Raw genomic sequence first — 24,134 nt, 5'->3', positions numbered from 1 at the left:
CAGCACCCTGCCACAGATAACGGGACAGGCTTAGAGTCCCAGACTCTTTCCTCCTGATTTCCTAGTGCACAAAGCAGTGGTCATTCTGTCTTTTCCTTTAACAGGAACTTCCCTTCTCTCCTATATTAATTTATCTCCTGTTGGCAGGACTACTAATAAGGAAAGAGACACACTTAAAATAAATTAAGAAAATATGCTGACCTTATGCTCATCATATTTAAATTTTCCCTTTGTGTGCTTGATTTCTGATTTCTGTTTTATCATCTCATCATAGATGGTTTGCCGGAGTTGCTTCATTTTTTTGGTAAGAAAGTAATTTGTAATCCAGATTTCAGATGAAAAGAGGAGGGTGCTGCCAGTGGGGTGGTCCCCAGGAACTGAGCCCACCTCCAAAGAGCAAGGTGGCTGCTCCATCTAGAAGGTCTAGAAGGCACGGTTGAATGAACTAATGCTTATGATGTGGTTCTGGGAGTTACATCTTCTCAAAACATTAAACTTGGAGAAAGCCGTTTCTTTATAAAATCTATAACAATTGAACTTTCTTTTTAGACAATCATAATTCTAGAGTGACTATTGATATAAACCACACAGGATGTTTTAAAACAAGATTAACCATATAGGGCAGCTTTTTGTTTTGGTTGCAGAATCTCTACAAATGAGGATTCAGATATTAATGCTTCCACGTGTTTATTATTGGATAGGTTCTCCTTGTTCAACAAGAATTAAAATAACTCCATTTTGTCATCACAAAAGATCCACTAACATTTTTATGACCACTCCATGTAAATCACCCGTCCCACCCTAGCTCACTCAGCCCTATCAGTGAAACCAAATCAAAGGTAAAACACACCACCTCATGGCCCTGGGTGTAAAAATTAAAGCCAGTATGGTCTTTAAAACTTTTAGAGTTCAAAAGTTTAGAAAGGATTGAGATTTTCATATATAAGCAATGTCCTGACAGCACTGCCCCCAGTGGAAATGACTGAGGTATCCATCAACATGAGCATCATCCCTCTGCCCTAAAGCTTTGCCCCAAATCACATTTTGGATCCTGAAGGCTCTGGTTGTCCTGGGCTCTCTTCAGCGCAGAAGTGAATGTGATGCAATGTTGTGACAGTACATCAACTCTTTTGTGTATCGGTGCCAGCGTAACAGTCCCGAATTCCAAACTGTTTGCTATTTAGCTCTGTGCTGAGCACGTTGTAGTTTTAACAACCCAGACAGTCCCTATAAGAGTGAGGATTTAGTCACAATATTGTTGGTCTGTGTGACAAGTTTTAATGGGGAAAAGGTTACATTTGCATATTCTCTAGTTCCATTAACATTTCTAAAGTGAAGCCCAGTCAGGAATGAGATATGAGTTTGGCATCTTTAGGAAATCTTAGGTGGTTCTCATTTCTTATTCTTTTCTTCTGCATCTGGTTACATTTAATACTTGACATTTCTTGAGGGCCCACTCAATGTGCCAGAGAGCGCTCTAAGCGGCTCATGTATATTATTTCTAATCATCCCAACAATGCTTCCAGGTAGGGATCATTATCTCAATATGACAGATGAACCCACTGCATGTGTATTCCGAGAAAACCTCACATTCCAGCCCATAGAGATTCTGCAACAAAAGAATTTTTGAATTTTTGAAAAACTTCTGAGTTTTTGAATTGCTGACTAAGACCTTCCTTACCCAAATAATATATTTTAAAATCCTTACACCATCATGGATTTAATATTCTTTTATTGTTAACACTATTAGAGATGTCCCCCTGTTGACCACCCTTTGGCCAGTCCGATACCATCTCTACCCCCCCCCCCCCACTCTCCCACCCCTCCCCTCCCTGTGTTCTGTTACCTGTGTTCAGAATAGCCTTTCTTTTCTTTCTACCTGTGATGCAGGCCCTTGGGTCCTTCCTTTGATTCTTTGGAGTATCCATCTGTTTTAAGTTTCTGTGTGTGTGTGTGTGTGTGTGTGTGTGTGTGTGTGTGTGTGTACATTCACACAATGCATTTTCATGCATGTAAGCATGCAGTCCCTAAGACTGTTCCCCTAGAGATCTTGCTCCAAAGGTGTTCTTTTTTTTAAATATATTTTTTGATTCTCCACAGAGAGGAAGGGAGAAGGATAGATAGTTAGAAACATAAATGAGAGAGAAACATCGATCAGCCGCCTCCTGAACACACCCCCACTGAGGATGTGCCGGCAATCAAGGTACATGCCCTTGATCAGAATCAAACCTGGGATCCTTTAGTCCACAGGCCAACGTTCTGTCTACTGAGCCAAACAGGTTTCAGCTAAAGGTGTTCTTGATGTATGCCATGCAAACCTAATAGAATCATTACCATCTGGTTAATAAAACAGGCTGAAATGAATTCTCTACCAATCATTTTCCAATGGCACAAGCCTACCTGAATTCATCCTGGCCATCTAGTGTCTTGACATGGCACTTCTCATTTTAATTTACAGGTATTCTGTAGATTTAAAAAAAAAAAAGTGTGCAAGAATGTAATTTTAGGAGGCTGCTCTTAAAAGAAGAGGGACTGTGCTATCTTGATGTTGCAAAAGTGGTTTAGAGTCATGCAACAAAAGGAAATTAAATTAAAAAGAAAAATAGGCTTCCTGTGTTTTAATCCATAATTGCTCTCCACTGTGATCACATAGCCAAGAAAACGTCAATAGTTTGTCCATTATCAGCAATCATTTAATTATGTTTTGTAGCAAATGCATTACTGTGCCATATATGTCCTTTTGAAAATGTGTGTGTGTGTGTGTGTGTGTGTGTGTGTGTGTGCGCCTAAGGTTTTAGGTAAATTTATTAAATGCTCACTGCATATTAAATTAAATGTTTTATCTTTCCAATAAAAATAAACTAAGCCAGTTCAAACGGACTCCTATTCCATAGTGTCTTCAGTAGCTCTAAGAGAAACACCAACGTGTTCTAAGATTTGCTTGACAACCTCTCCCAGTTGTGATAAAGGAAAGATAAAGAGAACAGGTTAGAATCTACGAGGAAACTTTTAACCTCTGTCTGCTCCTTTCTCTCTCTCATTTTTCATGAGTCTTATTCTCGGATGACTGCCCTGACCTGGCATCAGCAGGATGTATGCTTTTGAGCTGTTTCTCCAGGAGTAGAGTGGTTGTTACAAAGTCTTCTCCTAGTTTCTCTTCCTCCCCATCCTTCAGATAAATAAGACACTTTTGTGGCTCCTGGGGTCAAGTTTTTATCTATGGTCTCAGAGGTTGCTTTTTTATTTCTCTTTTTTAAAAAAAAATGGCTTTCTATTAGATGAATAGAATCCAAATAGTTGGCCCTCTTAACCTGATATTATAATTGGTTGAACTGACTTCAGAAAAATATTTATTTGTTTAATGGTGCAATCAACCTTATGTTTTAGAATGGATTTAAGTATCTTAGGGCATTTTTCTTAAAATTACATAAACAACCAGCTTCTTGGAGTATCTAAGATATACAAAGAAAAATACAGAAAAACAATATACAATGCATTAAATGTGTTAACATTGTATGGCTAATCTCAGCTCTTTAAATAAATAATTTTCTTCTTGTTGATGCACATTTATCCTCAGAAAATTTTTTTAAAGAAGAGGTAATCGCAATAATGATAACCATAAAAAAACAACAACAATGACATTAACTGTTATTATGACACTGTTGGTTGTATCCATTCAGTTATATTTCTTTTTCTCTGATAATTTAGTTAAACACTGTACTGGAACCAGACTGTTGAAATACTATATTAGAAAATAAATGTGACCTTGTAAATTATCTTTTTAAGCCCTAATTTAAAAACTATATATTAATAAAATCAGGTGCTATTTTGTCATTTTTTTTCACAATCTTCATACACATGTAACTCTAGTTGATACATCTATGAGAGTGTATGTAGACACACATGTAAGATAGTATATGTGTGAAATAGTTTATATATATAGAAACCATTTATTTACGGAAGTCTTCTTAAGCGGGTCCATGTGTAAGGAAACCAGGACAATTGTTTGTGAAATATTCCCATAGCTGTAAAGGTAACTGAGTGTGGACAGTGTGGCAGGATTCCTCGCTCATGTTCTCCTGCTTCCTTCTGTTCAGAGAATTTGGATGGAGAGACCCGGAGCTGCCTGAAGTGATTCAGATGTTGCAGCACCAGTTTCCTTCGGTCCAGTCCAATGCTGCAGCCTATTTACAGCACCTCTGCTTTGGAGACAATAAAATTAAAGCCGAGGTAAGCGCTACTGGATTCTCCAATGACCAGTGCCAGGTTAATCATCAGTGAGGTTTTTGGAATAATATTACAACAGGAAAGAAATAAGAAAAGCTTGAAAATGTTGAACCATTTAAAAGAATGAAACATAGCACTTTCCATTTAATTAACTGGTGTGCCTACCATTCCATTTGCGCTTCTTTAATAAATGAACACTGCAGAGTGGAGGAGAAGGATACATGTGTTAGCGTTAAGAAAAGTAAGATTGTCAACCTCTGTACTACTTTGGGTATGATTTGCCTTTCTCTTCCCAATTCCATCTCTGGAGTTGTTTCTGCCTTTTAATCCTACAAAAATACAAAGCATCCTATGTTGGTTCCTCAATTTTCAACAAGATCTCTATATTCAATCTATGTTATCATCTGTCTTCCCTGGAAAACTCATTAATAAGATGGGAACTTGAGGCAATAAACCAGCTTTGTGTTATAACCAAGAATTCTAAGTCATTCACAAAAGTACCAGCAGATATAATACACATATGCGTTCCATTAAAGAGAATAATGTCTGTGGCCATCATATAAACAATTGTTAGCATGCTTTGTAATTCAAAAATATGTTAAAGTGTATACATTATAATATTTCAGGAAAATCATGGTGGTAAGCACAGCTAACTCTGAGTTTTTAGACAAGGGACAAGCATTTGCATATGAGTAGCTGAGTAATCATTTAAAATAAAGATTTTATAAGTTATGAATGTAATTGCTTGCATCCATAGCATGTAAGCAATTTTTAGGATGAGTCTAAATTAGTTTAAGAGAGGAAAGAAATTTGAAGACAGAATTGCAATTTATTATAGGTTTTGCTTGCTTGCATTGGATATATATAGCCTAGCAGCTTTTCATTTTTTTCTGTCTCTTCCCTTGGGACTCAAAGGACTAGATCCATGCTCATTCTTATCAGGACAGTCAGATTTGTGGAATAAATACAGAGCAGTGGTTCTCAACCAGGTGCATTATTGCCGAAGGGATGTTTGACATCAAGAGACATTTTTTATAGTAACCACTGGAGAGGGTTGTGGTGGTGCCATTAGCATCTCAGCCAGGGATGCTGCAAGACATCCACAATACACAGGACAGCACCCACCATAGAGAATTATCCAGATCCCATAGCCAGCAGTACCAAAGTTCAGATAAAGAAAAATAGTGTCCATCTAAGATAAACTTAAAATGTCAAAACATGCCACATATTCAACTGTCCTACAAGTAAATTAAGCTTATGTGTGCCAACTGGAAATCATCTTAATCTTTCTCTGTTTTTAATTTTTTTTAAAATGGCCATTCAAAATGAAGGACAGATTTCTGCCTAAGGGACCACATACCATCATTTTTTGAAGATTACAACTTTGAGGGTCTCTCTAAGTGTCACGAAAGTATTTAATCCCATTGTTGGTATAAAGTTAGTTCAGGAGTGTGTGTTACCCCCACTAAAGCAACATGCCCTCCATCTTGAAATTTGGTCTCATGTCAAGACTAATGACAGGACACACATACCACGAGAGTGAGTTACTCATATAATGAGGCTTTACTGGGGGGAGCAGCGTGGCTCACAAGCAGGACCCATTAGGCTTCTGAAAGGAAGAAAGGAGGCTGGCTCAGAATTTTGTGGTAGTTATAGGGGTTTAGGGTGAGCAGAATGAGGTTTCCATATGCAGACAGGGACTTACAGAGTTTGAAGTCCCTACTGGCGCCGCAGGAGAAAATACTGAGCTCTCTTATCAGCTTGCTCAGATATGGACAGAGGGGCAGAGGGTGAGGCTGAAAAGCTGTCAGAAGCGAAGCATCAAAAATTGGAGTCCAACTCTATTACAAGGAGTCATGCTGTCAGTCAATACAGACACCATGGCCTGGGGAGTTCACAGTCACTGGTCTGACTGGCTCAGCTGTATGATCCATGGACTGGCCTTGAAGCCTGTCAGTGGCAGTGAAGCCTGACAGCTGGCTGTGAACATGAGTGGCCATAGCAGAAGCGCCCCAGGGCCCTACAGTGGACAAGAGGCGGTGCAATGAAGCAGTGACCAACACACACATCAGTGTCAACAGATGCATCTTCCGATGGCACTTCCCTGCTCAACAGCTGTGTCTCCTGGAACAAGCAGCCTCAAATCCAAGTTCACTGGACCATTAAGAAAACTTAGGGACAGGGCCTTGGTATGCTGGTTTATGGAAGTGAATTCTCAGCTTTGTTTTTATATGATCAGACATAATTTTGAGCAAAACTGAATTTCTAGGCTTCGTTATGTGAAAAATGTACAAAGTTCTGTAATAAGGAATGAGAAAGATAAGATTTATGACCTTGCAAGCCTCTTTTTTTTTTTTTTTTTTTTTTTTTTTTTAGTCTTTAAAGGAGAACTGCTTATGCCTCCATTGTAGAGTCTTTGTAGGGACTAAGTAACTGAATGTATGCAAACTGACAGGCTCCAAACACTGCCAGGACCTCATGATAATGTTTCCCTGGGACCTGGGAGTCTGGGATGAGAATAAAGGAAAGAGTGATGTAGGCTGATACCAAGTTGACAAAGTAAGATGGAAGTTAATAAAATTCAAAGGAACAGGAAAGGTGTAAAGGGCCTAAGTAAAATACAAAATAAGTCATCTGGAGTTTTCCTTTCTCATTTGGTCACACAAGGAGTGCACATGTGTTTGTATGTGTGCCCGTGTACACACATGCACACACAGAGAGATGTGTAATTTTGCATAGACCTATTCTGTTCTCTCATCCTAACTCAGGGCAGAAATCATTAGTAATAGTCCTCTCTTTGTGACAGATGAATGCCAGTCATGTTTTCATACACAGGCATTGATTTTTGTAATTACCTGTTGTCCAAATACTAATCTTGCAGGCACTAGCCTTTTCAAATTTACTCAGTCTTCTAGTCTTTCTATTGCATTTTATTCTATTGATTTAGCTCTTCAGTCTACATTTCATTATTGGTATTGACTTTGCTCACACAATGGATAAGCCATTGAGCAAAAAGCAGGATTAAATCTCCTATATGTGGAGGGTCATAAATCATGTCTTTCTCATTCCTTATTACAGTACTTTGAACAGTTTTCACATAATGATGCCTAGACATTCAGTTTTGTTCAAAATGATTCCAGGACTAATGAGAACAGAGCTGAGAACTCACTTCCATAAATCAGCAGAACAAGTTTTCCTGCCGGTCTGGTGAACTTGGATTTGAGGCAATCATCAGGGAGGTGGGACCGAGAGAGAGGACCCAGTATGGTCAGTACGGAACCACCTGTGACTAAGGTAGAGTCTGCAATCCACTGGCTGCCCTGACTCAGGGTAGAACACTCAGTTATGCATACTTTGAAGATCAGCAAGTGTCCAAAAATTGGGATAGGATGGCATAATGCAAACTGGAGATCCTAGCCAGACTAAGATCAAAAGAAAAGCAGTTGAGGAAAAATTGAAACACATGGGGAAGGAGGAAGCAGAAGGAGAGGGTCTGGATCATTCCCACCAATGCACCAAGTTTGTGCAGTGCATTTACATGAGCTAATGAATATCTGATGTGTTGATGGGTCTTCCTACTAACTTCAAAGGCAGAGCCACGATTGGATGGATGTCAATAATGTTAGAACTATGTCTGCCATATTCTACCTTCAGAATTGTTGGGACTGTCACAATAAATTGAACTGCAGATAATCTGGATAGTTATTTACATGAAAACTTGCTCATGCGTCTATACTATAGGCATGTTTTTTTAAAGATGTCTAAATGTTTGTTACTTCTTAGTATTTTTCCACAAGTCTTTCTTCATTCTCTCTGGGAACTACTCAGTTATGAATTTTAAGGACATCCCATGGGTTCGGGGACAATACGAGGTGCCTGTTATGGGTTGTTGGTTATTTACTCCTCTCTCTTGCATCTCCCGTCATTTCTTCTCATGCACACATTAGAGCAGGTGTGCTGCTAGGCACCCATAGTCACACCTGGACAATCATACACAAATGGGAGCATATATGTCTGTGTGTATACTACATGGTAGCATTCAAGGTGATATGTGATATGTGATCTAGGGGTTAAAAAAAGTATTTGCTCATTTTCAAAAGACAGGAATGGAAAAAATTTTAATATTTAAAATTTTTAACTTTTTATTTATGTTATTATAAATTTTAAAATTCAATTTGTTTTAAATTAATACAATAAAAATTTTAAACTTAAAATGTTAAATAGTTTCCCCATGTATATTTTAAACATAAGACCATTCACTTAAATAACATGCCTTTTTAAAAAACATTCAAATCTTATGTGATGTGACGTGGGAAGGACTGAACTATGTTTACTTCTGTGTGATGGAAATGACTGGTGACTACCACTGATGAAGATTTAATTTACTTTTTTTACCTGACTTCCTCATTTTACATGAAAAATTAGCTTTATCTATCAAATATGCAACCAGAGTGTTCCAAGTGTTTGAAGGTCTTATACAGTAAACTTACACAGTTTGAAGATGAGAACAATTTATGTAGGAAACCAATGATAATTTTATCTTCCTAATTCCTAACAAACCTCTTATTAATTGCCTTACCCTCCTACTTCCAATAAAGCCCTTTTTTGTTTTTAAAGAAATTGATTTTTTTAGTTCTAGTGGGGAAAGGTTTTGTGTTTAGTAGGGGAATCAAATATTAAGAATGTATAAATCCTATCTTAAGGAATCTATAACCACCTGGAGAGACCGTAGGTAAACAGGGCCCTATCACATCCGGTGTTCAGCCCCTTTGTGGGGCAGGTCCCCTACGGTGCTTAAGTTCCAAACCCAGTCTCATGGAGTTAGAGAGAGCTTCCCACTTCCTCTAGTGATTATAACACAAAATTTTAAATTAGAAGTTTCCAGAATAATATAGTTAATTTATACTCACTTAGAATTGACAGAAGAGGCTCAGATTTAAGGGTATAGGTCCTTTGGAGAGAGTGTGTGTGTGTGAGGTTCTTTGGAGAGAGAGAGAGAGAGAGAGAAAGAGAGAGAGAGAGAGAGAGAGAGAGAGAGAGAGAGAGAGAGGGAGAGAGAACATGCATTTCCATATACTTTCAATATATTTGTACAATTTACACATTTTTTCCTAGATTGGCATTATCTTTTTTGGTGACATTAACTAAAATATAGAAATTAACTTCTGTGTATAAAAATATGCATACCTTCCCTTCCTGTCCCCATCCCCCACCCCTTTTTAGAATATTCCATAAGCATAAAAAAAATCAGACTTGTTCCTGTCTACTACACTTAAAGTGCTTCATAATTTTTATTTTATTCTTGGTTCTTTCCACCTCATATAGTTCAAGAGAAGATGCCATCCATCTTTTCAGCTGATTACCTTCGAGCCATTCCTTCTCTTTCCTTTATCATAAATTGTTCAGTATTTTTTGCAGAAGAGTCTGTGTCAGTTACTAGATGCCAGTAGACAGTATACGCTGGAGCCAGGCTCTCTGCCTTTGAACTCTACTCCTTTCTAACTCTGTGATCTTGGGCAAGTTTTTTTTTTTACCTCTCTGAGTCTCAGTTTCCCAGACTGTGAAATGGCAGGAGAATCCACTTAACTTCAGGGAAAACACACCTGGACTACCAGCCAGTGTGAGAGGTTAAGAAATGTGGATTATAGTCAGTATATGTCACAAATGTAAATTAAGGAAATCTCTTCCTAATATTTCAGTATAAAACCAAGCTCATAGTGTTGTAGACAGAATGTCTGTCTGTATTCTACTTGTACTGTTCATCATTCACATTTTGAAATCTATTTTCAGCAATATGACGCATCGGAAGCTTGTATTGTGTTGGCTCTGTTGAAACAAGTTGAATCTAAGAATCATTCATGTGTGTAACTTACAAGAGCACGTAAATATATCCAAAAACTTAATTCACTGATATTATGGGAATGTCGAATTAATGAATATATTCATTCAACGATATTCACTGAGCAGCCCAAAAGTTCCAGGCACTGATAATACAGAAGTGAACAGACTAGACCCAGATGACTAGACAAGTTAAGATCTATATCTATCTCTAGAGGTCTGATGCATGAAGATTCTTGCAAGAATGGGCTTCCTTCCCCTGGCTGCCAGCACTGCCTTCCCATGGCAGAAACCTGTGTCATTGCTATGGTGATGATTCAAGCATCCCGCCCTGCCCCCAGCTGCTTGATGCCTATGTATGCAAATTAGCCTGCCATCTATGTTGGGTTAATTTGCATACTCACTTTTGGTTGGCTGTTACGGTCAATTTTATCTTTCTCTTTTATATGTCAGATGGTGTTAGTGGCCCTGAAGGAAACCCAGCACAGTAATGTGGATAGAGAGTGATACGGGTGGGATCCACTGATATTCTACATAAGATGGGTCAGGAAAGTTATCTCTGGGAAATGGTGTTTGAGCAGAGCTGGAAGGCAGTGACAGAGAACCACAGACTGAGTTCTCTGAGGAGAAGTGTTCCCATCCACAGAGCAAACTAACAAGCGGGACACAGGGGTGAGCTTGTCTGTGCTCCAGGAGTCTGTTAGTTTCCTGAGCTGCTGTAACAAAGTACTACATACACTAGGTGGCTCAAAACAACAGACATTCACTCTCCCATGATTCTGGGGGCCAGAAGTCTAATACCAAGTTATCAGCAGGGCCAGGCCTTCCCTAGACTCTGGTAGAATGCTTCCTTGCCTCTTCCTAGCTTCTGGTGTGGCCCTCAGTCCTTGGCTTGCAGACATGTCACTGTTGCAGTCTCTGTGCTTTGTTTTCTTGACACATTTCTGAATGAGATTGCCTGTGTCGTATTTTTTAAAAGACTTTTACCTAAGAAACTAATCCCTCCTTCAGGAGTATAGTCCCAGTTTATATTCAACCTAAACTTCTTTAGTTGGCATTTCCAATCACTTCCTTTCCTCCAGTCTCCAGAGATGGCAGAAAACCCCTGGCCTTGTAGAGACTGTTTGCATCCTTAAAGAAAATGTGCGACCTAAAATTCCTGTTAGATGCTAGAGATGGTCAGAAACACTGACATAAGAAAGGAACTACCTAAAACTCCAGTCAAGTGCAGGGATTTGCTCAATAACTCTCTAAATTAGTTTAATCAGGAGGTGTCTACTAGATGCATGAACAGGGTGTCTCCAAATCTGGCTCCCCCTGCCTTTTTTCCTCTGATACTGCATCCTGTTCTATAGAGAAATCATAGCCCCAACCTGTGATTCCTTATCAGAATGATGGACAGGGAACACTGTTGGAACACGGCCTTCCTTCAACCTAGTTTATAGGAAGGTTACTATTAACAGACAAAAACCAGTATGAGTGCATCTTCACAGTTGTTCAAGTTGTATTATTTTGAATTTAAGAAGATATTTATAAGAGTGAGTCATTCATTACTTGTATAGAGAAGGTTAGCCATCCAATGTGCAACCTGGATGTCAATGAGACTTTTTTTGTCTTTTCTCACTGAAGGTCTCTGAAAAGAGAAACATGTAACACTGACTGGTGGTCATTGTCCAGTGGGCTAGCCACTGGATCAAGAAAATGGGTAACAAGAAGCTCTCTCTCCTTGGCACTTTTTTAGGGAGAGCAGATATTGAAATGAGTGCCTTGGTCCTACCAGACTTCAGTTTGATCAGATATGAGGTCTTCAGTTTGATCAGGTATGGCCAGCAGCCAGAGAATATGCTGGTGGTTAAAGCAGGAGGTGATGGACTGCATTGCTAGGAGATCTAAATGCCACCCAGATAACCCAGGATAAAAATTAATTTTAAGTTATTCTGATTAGCAGCCTTAATTCCATCTGCAACCTTAATCTCCTATGTCATGTAACATACATATTTACAGGTTTGGGGATCATGGACATTTTTGGGTTGGGGTGGCGGCATTAATCTGCCTACACCAGCTGTTAGAGGAACGCAGATTCTCACTCAGCGTTAGGAACCCTGGGAAGCACACCTCCGATCGAAGGATGCCTCATGCCTCATGCTCTGTGGGGCTGCAGATAGTATTTTGGAATTGTCCCACTAACAGACCATTTTCCCCCTGACTTAGTTGGCTTTATAACATCAGATTGCACCATCTTTAGGACCATAGGGTCTCAAAAGTTGGTTCATTAATTATATATTGGGCAAGTGCCAATTATGGTTATTAAAATCCCCTCTCAGAAATTTCAAATCATGATTCGCTTTGAAAGTTCCTCACCCCTGTAAGCATGGATATCTATATTAACAAATGTTGCACAATGTTTTGTATGTCTCAGAGTTTCCAAAGCTAAAGTGTTCCCCCTTTCTGCTAGTCCTCCAGGCTCTAGATTTAATTTTTCTGCAATTAATACCCTAAAAAATGAATCAATAGGTGATCATTTGTCTTGCAATTTAGGTTTTTTCTTTGTTTGTTTTTCATTTTAATGTCTTAAGCCCTCAAGGGCAATAGCAGAATATGAAAATTGTGAATTTTGAATAATCTTCCTTATTGTTCTGACTTCTCTGTCCCTTTACCATTTAGCCCAGCTCACTTAATGGAAATTGAGTGTTCAACCATGAGCCAGGGCACTACACTAGTTCCCATGCTTTTATATATTTTTTACATTAAGGAAAAACAAGACATCTGCATATCTATAATTAGCTAATAGATTCAGCATTGGCTCCTGTAAACAAGATGCAGGTGTGTGTACTGCAGAAGCATTACATATGTAGTATTGGATTTTCCTTGTGGGGAAAAAATCATTCTTCCTTCTTAAAATGAAGAGATGAACCTGTAAGAAAAAAACATTTTTATTATGTGCATAATGTTTGATGGGCCAGTGTCACTGTGTTCACCATTTTATAATACTCTAAGCTTCTAAGATCTCTTCTTAGGCACCAGAATTCTTTCTTCTTAAGTACTAATTGCCTGGCATTGGACGTTTCTCCTGCAGGGTGGACTGTAAATATTGGTTTGATTTCAAAATTTCAAATTTCGTAGTCAAAACTGGATTGTCAGAAAATAATGTGGAGTACCTGCTGTGAGCCAGGTACTCCCCTCAGTGCTGGGGATTCAGCATTGAAAAAAAAAAATGAAGCAAGAAAGCCAGTATGAATGTGAAATATATCAGGTGGGTAAATGGAAGCAAAGGCAGGATCTAGAGAAAGGGTGGTGGAGTGAGAGTGGAGGTTATTTTTCATGGTAAATCAGGTTGGGTAGACACCTGAGTGATGGAAAGGAAGCCCCTCAGAGGAGGCCAGGGCAGCACATTGGCTGTCAGAATCTTCCAGGAGCCCGAGGGAACTGGAACCAAAAATAAGTAAAAGAGAGAACAATGAGCAATGGAGACAGAAAAAGACAAGGGCAGGTCTCAAAGGACTGAAGGCCAATCTTACTGACCTTTTGATGGTGATGGGGGTCATTTGAGGATTTTTGAACAGAAACCACCTGATCTGATTATGTCTGCTTTAAGAAACAAAAACAAAAAATTACTTTTGAAAAAATAGGTTTTTATTGACCTTCAGAGAGAAAGGAAGAGGGAGAGAGAAACATCAACATTGATTGGCTGCCTCCTACTGGGGATTGAGCCTGAAACTCAGGCATGTGACCTGACTGGGAATCAAACCATGACGGTTCATGGGTCGATGCTCAACCATTGAGCCATAGCAGCCAGCAAAAAAGAATATTCTTACTACAGTATATTGAGGATTTAAAAACAAAACAAAATTCTTCCCTAAATCCATGCTTCATTATTATTAGTCCTCTGCATTGACTAGCCTACTAAAAACAGAGTGTAACTATTGCTTTGCTTCTAAGCTGAAAAAAAAAACAACTTTATTCAATATCACAATAACTTATTTGAAAATTTATAAAGAATTAAAAATGCAAGCCAGGACATTTATGTATCAAGTATTTTTAAAGGCATAATTAGAAAATCAATAAGTCAGAAATAAGGAAACTTTTTTAGCCTGGATTTTATATGTTGAAGATATTTTAAAAGTGTTTATTAATAAACTGTTCTGGGAGCTAACATCTGACAGTGGAGTAAAATCAGAGCATTTGTGATTTATAATTGGGGCTCTAGTCCTCCAATCTGTTTTCACTCCAGGACTGAGGAACTTTGAACAGAAGTTATTAATTTAAAGAAATGATCTTCTCAGTCTCTGTGACTATTTTAATTATTGGAAGGTAGACTACCTAAAGAACAGATCCTTTGAACCCACAAGGGATGGGTTATAAATAAAAAAAATCATACTAAAAAATTTAAATTGGAGAAACAGAATGAATAATTGAAGGAACAGAATGAATCCCATTTTGGTGGAGGAAGTGAGGGAGACATTTCTGAGTTACTTTCTATTGGGTCGGCAGCTAAGTAATTGCGGATTTTTAAAAGAAAATCAAAGACAATTTTTTCATGGAACTAAATAACTTTATTCTTTAATGTATTGCCCATTTTGATCAATGACCTTTTGCCATCTTTCAGGCAGCATCATAATCCCACGTTCAAAAAACTTCTGTTTTTTATTAGCAAAAATCTGAATCAGGTACGATTTGACATCATCATCATTATTGAAATTTTTACCATTCAAGGAGTTTTGTAAAGATCGAAACAAAAAGTAATCAGATGGTGCAAGGTCAGGACTATATGGTGGATGTGGCAAAACATCCCAACCAAGCTCCATTAATTTTTGCCGAGTGACCAAAGATGTGTGTGGCCTTGCATTGTCATGATGGAATACAACACCTTTTCTATTTGTCAATTCGGGCCACTTTTCTTCAACTGCATTGTTTAATTTCATTAGTTGTTCAATGTAGACATCAGAATTGATCGTTCGGTTGGGTGGTAAGAGTTCAAAGTAGACAATTCCTTTGTAATCCCACCAAACTGATAACAAAACCTTCTTTTGATGAATCTCAGCTTTTGATGTTGTTTGAGTTGGTTCACCTGGCCTGCTCCACGATCTTTTCCGCTTGATATTGTTGTAAACAACCCATTTTTCATCGCCAGTTATCAGTCGTTTTAAAAATGGATCATTTTCATTACGTTTCTTTAGCAAATCGCAGCTGCTAATGCGTTGCGTTAACTGTGATTCTTTCAGTTCGTGAGGAACCCATGTATCGAGTTTTTGAACATAGCCAAGTTGTTTTAAGTGATTTTCAATGCATGTATGTGATACATGAAGCTTCTCTGCAATCTCACGTGTTGTACTGTGACAGTCCGAATTGATTATTGCTTTGATTAGGGCGTCATCAACTTCAACTGGACGACCAGAGCGTCTTTCATCTTTGAGTGAAAAATCACCAGAACGAAATTTGGCAAACCAATTTTGACACTGCCGTTCTTTTAAGGCTTCGTCACCATAAACAGCACATAACTTTTTATGAGCTTGTGATGCGTTTTTCCCTTGCGGAAATAAAAAAGCAAAATATGACGAAAATGTTCCTTTTGATTTTCCATTTTTCAACGAACGCCAAACAAAAACTACAAAACAGATCAAAAAACTTTTTTTACTGATTAACAGCTGAATAGCCAACTATCAAATACAAAATGTGTTTCTGCAAACCTAAAAATTCAACTGAAGCCATATATGTGTGAAACCCGCAATTACTTAGTTGCCGACCCAATATTTAAAATATACACATATATTATGTATTAATATATTGTGATACTATTGTATATAGTATATACATACATAACATTATAGACATATGTATCTGGCACTACCATCTTACTAAAATTACTAGGACAGTTGTTATGCCATCAGAATCTCTGGGCTAACTGTTTATCGTGATGATGAAGTCTAGAATCAATCCCCCTTTTCCACTGAGATGACACATGACCTAGGTGCGCTGCATTGCACTTGATGGGATTTCTTAGAACATAATTTTTATTACCTCAAAGGTCAGGGATGCACTCAACAAGTTTGTATTTTTATTACACCAAGTTCCAAATGTGTAAATGTTCTACTTGGGTTGATGGACAAAACAAAGAGTGAATAGTCTCATAGAATAACTCATATTTCAAGATGCTGTGCTGCAGACAAAGCCTTGGTAGCAGTTTGCTTTGTGTTCAAGATGAACATGTGGGAGAACAGGGTTGACATGTTCTAGTTTGTGGATTCTCAAAAGAGCTGGTCCCAGGGATTGAATTCACTGGATGACTGGACGCTCCTGGAAACTGAGTGGGGACGCTCATGACTTGCCCTTTGCTCAGTCTCTGGATGCCCTGCATCCTCAGCTCTGATTCTGGGGACAGAGTTAACCGGGAATCACAAGGTAGTCTTATCCAGTCACCTCACTGGGCCTTTGAGCATAGAGCTGTCAGAATAAGAAAATCAAAGTTAATTTAAACAGATGATTGAGAGATGTGGGAAACCCATGCATATTGAACTACTCCTAGATGGCAGGCAAATGGATGTTTCATAGCTAAGGTGTACTTTTGCACAACCTACATGCTTTCTTTGGCACTCTCGCACATTAATTCTCTTGCCACATTGCCACAACTCTTTCCCCTATTATTCCTCTACTCAGAAAAGCATGGTTCTCCATCCTAACACCCCAAGTAGTTTCTTACGTGGTGTTCAGTGACAGTCCTAATTTGGTCTTTGCCTGGCATCCTAAAACACCTCCTGCATCCTGCCTCTGCAGACTTCCAGATGGACAGGTATCCTTCTCCATAGGCCTCACGTTTTCTACTCCATAAATTGTCTAAATCTGGTAGTAGTAGTAGTAGTAGTAATAATAATAATAATAACAATAATAATGCCTACCCCCACAATCCTCGAGTCAATTTAAGGGCCAAGAAGATATGGCACTATCTAATACAAATATACACTCTTTCCTCTCAACCCTACCACATGTGTATCCCACTTTAAAAATCATGGCCCTGCTATGCCCCACACATTTTGGAATTGAAGTTAAGATGTATCCTAACTTCAGCATGTCAGTATGACTCCCATGAGGATGTATTAAACTTATATTCAAACTTCTAAAATCAGTATAATCAGGGTATTAAATGCTGAAGCAACATATTATATCTGTATACAATTATTTGTAGAATTGTTTCCATTCTTGTTTGTGTACAGCACTCTTGCTAGTCCTTGAAATCATATCCTAATAGATATTTACTTCCATTATTTTTGTCTTTAGTTGGCATATTTAGTTTTTAAATTCTTGGAATGTACATGGTGCATAGTCACTTTCCTTAAGCTGTAATTCAGTCCTTTAACATTAGTTTGTAATTCTTTTTATCACATTAACTTCTAAATACACTAGGCTCTATTTCTTGCTATATATTTTCTTCTGACCTCTGTGTCACTGTCACAGGCTTTAATTACTGAGGATTTATGTAGTACTTATATATAAGATGCATTATTTCTCTCCTTGTACTTTTTTCATCAAAAACTATTCTTCATCAACAAAGTATTCTTTGTTTTTATTGCTTACTTAAGATTCCACATGAAAGAATCTTTTTATCTTGTTTGAAATAAATCTCTTTTAAATTTTCTTTAAAATTATGTTTGAAACTGTGTACATTTTGGAGAATCCCTAACCTTTTCAATATTGACTTTGTTTCATTCATAAAGGAGTGTTTCATTGTACTTATGACTGGTTTTGTTTATGTTGCTCTGTAAAAGCTCTTAATCTTATTCCAGGGGATTCTGCATATCTTGGGTGCAGAGTTTACTAAGGAGACTCAACCTCATTAGTAACAAGGGAAATGCAAATGAAAACTAAAAAAAGATACCATCTCTTATTCAATATGAAAGAAGTCAATAATTCCAAGTATGGTCAAGGAGACTCTTACTTTCTCCCAGTGGGGAATAAGTTAGTGCATGATTTTGGGCCACATCATGTAGTTGAATATAAACAAAATCTAGATACACCCCACCAATCCCAAGCGTCTATCCTGTAAAAACTCTTTCACGGTGCACACAAATGTACATGGCCCCATTGCTTGTGTAAGCAGATTATTGGAAACAACCAAATATCTGCCAATAGGAGACTGGTAGAATAAGCTGTGATTGGTCCTACAAAGGAATACTTCCCAGTAACAAAAGTCAATGCCTAGATGCTGTGCTTGTTGACTGGGATAAATATCACCAATGTAATGCTGTGTGATAAAAGCAAGTGAGAAAAAATAGATGCAACATGATACCACCAACCTATATCTAAAAATGTAAACTAAGCTATGGACCGTTGGGAAGAAATACCTAAAGCATGAGTATTTTAGGGGGAGTGTGTTGTAGGGGTTCAGAGCACAAACCTGGGCATGGGCTTGGGTCTTCACCCTGCTCCTGCTCCCATGTGACATTGTCAGTCATATCATTTCTGTGTCTCAGTTTCATCATCTGTAAAGTAAGGATGTAACCTTTTGGTCATGCACCACTTACATTTGTTTCTAATGTGTGTGTGTAGCACTCTTTTTCATTATAACTTCGGGCATTGTTATCAAACTTAGTTCTTTCTATCCAAGGTAATATGGAAATATTCATTGATTCATTTTCCTAGATTTTTTTTTGTTTGTTTTGGTTCACATTTTAATTTCTAATCCATATGAAATTTATTTTGTGTAAATGTAAAAAATCAAATGTTATTCCCTCCCCCCCTCAAATGGTGCTCCTGTTTTTAAAAATTCTAGATAATGAATCCCCATAGCTTCCTCACTATATCCTGAAGTCTGAATATTTTCTGGGGTTTTTATTCTCTTCCATCGTTGTGTCTTTAGCCATTGGCATATTGTTCTATTTTTGGTGCTTTAGCGTATATTCAATCTTCTGTGTTTCTCTATTTTTTTTCTGTGATTCTCGCCCCCATGTTTATTGTCCTATATGAAATTTAGAGTCATTATGTTCAAAAACAACTTCAACATATGTTGGGTTTTAAATTGGAACAGCTTCTATTGTTAAATTAATGAAAGGAAACAGGTAAGTTTATAATACTGCATTTTCTCATACAGGAATATGGTATACTTCCACATTTATTCACATCTGCTTTTTTGTACCTCAGTAAGTTCATATAACTTTATTCATACAAAAACTACTCAATTCTTATTATGTTTATTTTCTTAGTGTTTTATATATAATATTGCTATTTTAAATCCAATATTCTTCTATTAAAATTCTGAATATTTTTAGTATATAGCTAAACTATAGATTAATGCATATTCATAAATAAGCTTTTTATTTTTATATTTTATTGAATTCTCTTTTAATTCTGAAATATTTGTAGTAGATTTTGATAAAATATGTTTCATTTTGTTTTTTGTCTCCCAGTAGGTTTATCTCCCTATGTTGATTTTCAGTTTTACTTTATTGACACATTCACAACAAAGTTAAATAATTAGGATAATAACTGTCTTTGTGTCATTCAAGATTTAAGTGAGGATAATTTCAGTGTTAAATTGCTTAGGTGCCATAGTAGTTATTGATTTCCTATGAGCCACGTTTAAATAACAAAGGTGGTGACATGGAGTCTGGACAAACAATCTAACCAAGGCCCCAGTGGACAGACCCCTCCGTGGTCAGCTGTCCATGGTCAACTGTCCAGCCCATGGGAAAGAAGCCATAGGGATCAGACTCTGAAAAGGGGGAGAGAGAAAATGTGTCCCCACTGGCATCCAGAGAATTCTTCAAATACACTGTTCACCTTTGTTGATAGTGAGTATATATTTTAGGCTATAGTGCTAACTATATGTTATAGATGTAAATAACACAGGATGATGAGGTCTCACACGTATTTTAATGGAATGTCAAATAGAGTACATTTCTTATAGTCAAATAGGGTGTGTCTGCTTGAACAGACTGTGTGTGCAGACCCTCAGGAGATAGGACAGTACTCAGAGAAGGAGAGAAATGAAAGGTGGGCCCTGAACCTTGGCATGTGGCCTTGCCAGGAGAGACCCACCCACTCACACATGGCACTTGCTTCCAGGTAAGTCAAGGACAGCAGTTTGGGGCTCTTTCAGCTGAGTGGGACCTGGGAATGGCAGGTACTTACTAATCCGATTTCATCCACACTTTGTAACTTGGGGAAAAAAACCATGGGATTTTGCTATCACTCAGTACCTAATTTGGAAATAGAAAGCAAACTTTTGCCCTCACTGGGTAGAGCATCAGCTTGTGGACTGAAGGGTCTTGGATTTGGTTCAGGTCAAGGGCACATATCTGAGTTGAGGGTTCGATTCCCAATAAAGGGTTTGCAGGAAGTAGCCAATCAATGATTCTCTCTATCACTGATGTTTCTGTCTCTCTTCCTCTCTGAAATAATTTTTTTTTTTAAAGAAAGCAAACTTTTAAGTTCAGTTTGGAGCACACTAAGGGAGACTTGTATTGGAGGCCTTCTTTCTAATTCTCAGTACTTCATGATTTTGTATTCTTTATGTACAAGGACTGCTCAGACCAGGTAATGGAAACTGCTAGACTTATTCTGAACACGTTGAGTGTGTCTGAAAGATGCCTTTAGAAAAGGAATGTGTGGAATCACTTGAAGTTCTTGTTAAAAATAAAAGAAAAGAGGGGTCCCTTCCTGAGTGCTCTTAAAGGTAATAGACCTGGTCTTCAGCATGCAGCAGTTCTGAGCACCCAGCAGTGTTTGTGGAACATCAACTGCCAGCCCCCAGAGGGACACTCTGAGGCCCCTTTGACCTCTGTGCTAGCGTCATTGATGGGCAGCAAGGTTTTCAGTAGACAGCCTGACTCCCACTGTGCATCTGCTTGGACCTGTCCTGAGACAGGGGACTGTCTAGGAAGCTTCACTGCCTGTGATCCCAGTTAGCAAGCGGGGAATGAAAAGGACCACGCACTGTGGTGTATGGAGTTTGTGTGCCATGTTTCCGGTGCTTTGTTCCTTTTAACATGTCTTGTAAAATGTATCGCTGGGTGCATTTTACATTCTGACCAACTTGAAGGGCTTTTCCCAGCTCTTATCTTTATCTTTTAAGTGATGGGATTGTGAGGGTGAGCAGAACTTGAAATTTTGAAATTCTATAAAATAGGTCATTTCAGAGACTTTCATGGGAAATAGTTTTCTTTAACCAGAGTTATGGGCAGAAACTATTATTAATACATGTCTAGTACAATACCAGCTACCTCACTTAAATTGAGGGTAATATAAAAAAGAACAAATGTTCAGATTCTCCCCATTCAGCTGTTCATTTTTTTCTAAGTCTATGCAGATCCCTCTGTGGTGGTCTTCAGTGACAGCTGAAGGCTTGGCTTGTCCAGGGGGCAGGAGCTGGGTTTGGAAGTATGTACAGGGTGCCAAAGGTTCTAGGAATGCTGGGTATGCAGACTGGAAAAATAAGGGAAATCAAGTAAAATGTTAATGTATGTGCAGACATTTTTATCTTTCTATATGAATTTCAGAAACCAAATAGCTTTCTGCTAGACACAGATAGAGATGAAACCAAAATACCTACACATCCTTCATCATTGCACATAAGTATTGTCTGGGAAGAACTACATGAGTCTAGAACCTTCTGAGTCATTTAACTTGTTACTGAATAGAGCGCTTGCTACTAGTTGCATTTTGTCTGTTTATTAGAAGCTAATTTGATACTAAAATCAAAATATGGTCCTTCTCCTTGCCTAATGATTTACTCTATATTTAAAAAATATTGCTTTTCTTTAAGAATTAGTATTATAAATACATACCTTATAGTATAGTGTCATTAGTTATATACCAGCTTGAATTAATAAAATATCAGATAAAATATATTTTACATACTAAATAAAATTTATAGTTATAACTTTGAAATATCTGCCTTCTACTGATTTATCATACATTAGCATATTATTAAGTTAATTCAGATATTGACCAGATAATAAGTCAATTCAGAATATCCTTTAACTAGTTGATACAGTGGGTAGTTTCTTAACAAATACTACTCATTGAGTTCTTTGGTAAACAATTCACATATGAAATTTCATTTGATCCTGAAAACAACCCTAGGAGACAGGTTCACATTTTGCTCATGTTGTGCAGACATAACTAACTTACCTCAGGAGACGCAGGTTTTAAGAGAAAAAGGAATGATTTAAACCCCGTTTCTCTAGCTTCAAAGCCAGCATCCCCAAACACTGCACTATAGCCCCTCTCTAAAACATAATTGTAAAAGAAACATAATCCATCTTGGTTTACCTACTGAGTGGAGAAAATATATTATTTTACACAACTATATATATGGAGATATTTTCTCTCAAAATTCTCAAAAATAATTTCTACCATAAAACTAAAAAAGGCTTTGGCCTTTATGTATTCTACTTCTCTTTAATTTATAGGCAAATATGAATACATATATCAATTCAAATTATATGGGAACGTTGATTATTTAACTGGATCTACTATAAGGGAAAGGGATGGAGGTAAAATATGTATTTCTCAAATGATAACTTTGCAACTTCTACATTAATGTTGAGAAGTGAGATTCAGTGACCTCTGGCTAAGCCCCTAGTTGTAGAGCCAGGATTTTTGTGTCTTCCAATAGCCTTTTAAACAGAGAAAATTACTTAATTTTTAGACATTAATAAGGCACATAAATATATATACATATAATTTTTTAAACCAACACTAGTGAGGAATAATAGTTAACTGGAAATATTAAAATCACTGAATCCAATATACTTGTTTTTAGCAAGATTTCTATAAGCCATTGTGACTTGGTTATTTATAAATATCTAGACCAAGAGAAATGCTGTGTATTATTAGTGCTGCAGGCTATTTAAAAGTACTCGGAGTCTCAGGTCCAGGCTAGTTTCTTTTAGCACTAAACTAGAAGCCCAAAGTTATATCCCTTTTGCTTAAGACCAAATGGATCCTGGCAGGTATGGAAATGTCTACCCAGGACCTTAACTCTTTGAAGACCTTATCTCACCTAGGATAAGTTAACAGAAAGCTACTAAGCCTCTTCTCTCTTCTCCCCTCAGTTCCACTCCCTCTGGCCCCCACTCCTTTCAGATGCAGAGTATGTGAGCTACTTCTTATTGCTTGTTTATTGCTATGAATAACTACAGCCCAGGCCTTCTGGGTCTCACTATCCCTGAAGACAGGTGCCCCCCAAGGGGAATTCTATTTCTTGTCAAAATAAGTTTTAACCCCCTATACCTCATTATCCTCATTATAATTTTATGAAGACTGTTATGAACTTACAAGCACAGTTGTAACTGGACATGTTCTAAATTATTCACTGAGGCTGATATCAATTTAATGAGAATATCTAATTCATTGTGTAAGTATATATTATCCTCCATACATGCAGATAATGTTAAGAGTAACAAATTTCATAAGTGGTAAGGCTTCATTTTTTGCAATGGGTGATATTATATTACTTGCATTTTTCTTGTATTTAATTCCGTTGTTTACATATTTGTTTTCTGATTTAAATGTTTACATATATTCTGGCTTCTAATGAAGGGATTGAAGAAAAAAAAAATCGCATCCTACTCCTGAATGATTTTCAGATACATTTAGTTCTAGAGGTTAAGTTGTAAACATACTTTAAAGCAATGGTTTGCGTGGCAAAGGTGTGGAAGCCCATTTCATTCTCCCTCAACACAAACTGGGTGAGCTTCAGTGATTCTGTGCACACACATCCCTGCCTTTTTCCCCAAGAGACTGCATCAGGGTTAAGAACGCCCTCTCTGGAACACTGGAAAGGACAGGCAGTACAGCATAGTTTTGCTTTGTTTGATTGGTTAATCCATTTTTTAATTTTTTCCTAGGTATGGGATCCATCAGCCCCCATTTTTCTCTCTCTCTGTCTAGATCCCTGAAGTTCATAGCAAAGTAGAAAAATAAATGAGTGCTATTGATATAGGAACAATTTACTAAAGTGGACCACTTATCAGAGAATCATATGGTATATGAATTTTTCTACCTAAGTTATGTATGAAGAGCTCTTTCTTATCATTCCCTGAGCCTATTAAGTTCAGGGAAGTAGCAGATAT

General features: G+C 37.6%; 1 protein-coding gene across 6 annotated transcripts in view; it reads left to right on the top strand.

Annotated features, from left to right (window-relative positions):
- CTNND2 (catenin delta 2) overlaps positions 1 to 24,134 on the top strand; it is a 715,685-nt gene that overhangs the window by 510,610 nt on the left and 180,941 nt on the right. For all 6 annotated transcript variants that reach the window (XM_084880857.1, XM_084880856.1, XM_084880854.1 and 3 more), the window contains one exon: positions 4,098 to 4,230. In XM_084880857.1, the coding sequence (XP_084736983.1) occupies positions 4,098 to 4,230 (133 nt within the window). The remainder of the gene's footprint in view (positions 1 to 4,097; positions 4,231 to 24,134) is intronic.

Source organism: Pipistrellus hanaki, assembly GCF_964339955.1.
Source record: "Pipistrellus hanaki genome assembly, chromosome: 4".
Lineage (NCBI taxonomy): Eukaryota > Metazoa > Chordata > Mammalia > Chiroptera > Vespertilionidae > Pipistrellus > Pipistrellus hanaki.
Note: the sequence above shows the minus strand (reverse complement) of the source record. Positions and strands in the feature narration are given on the sequence as shown.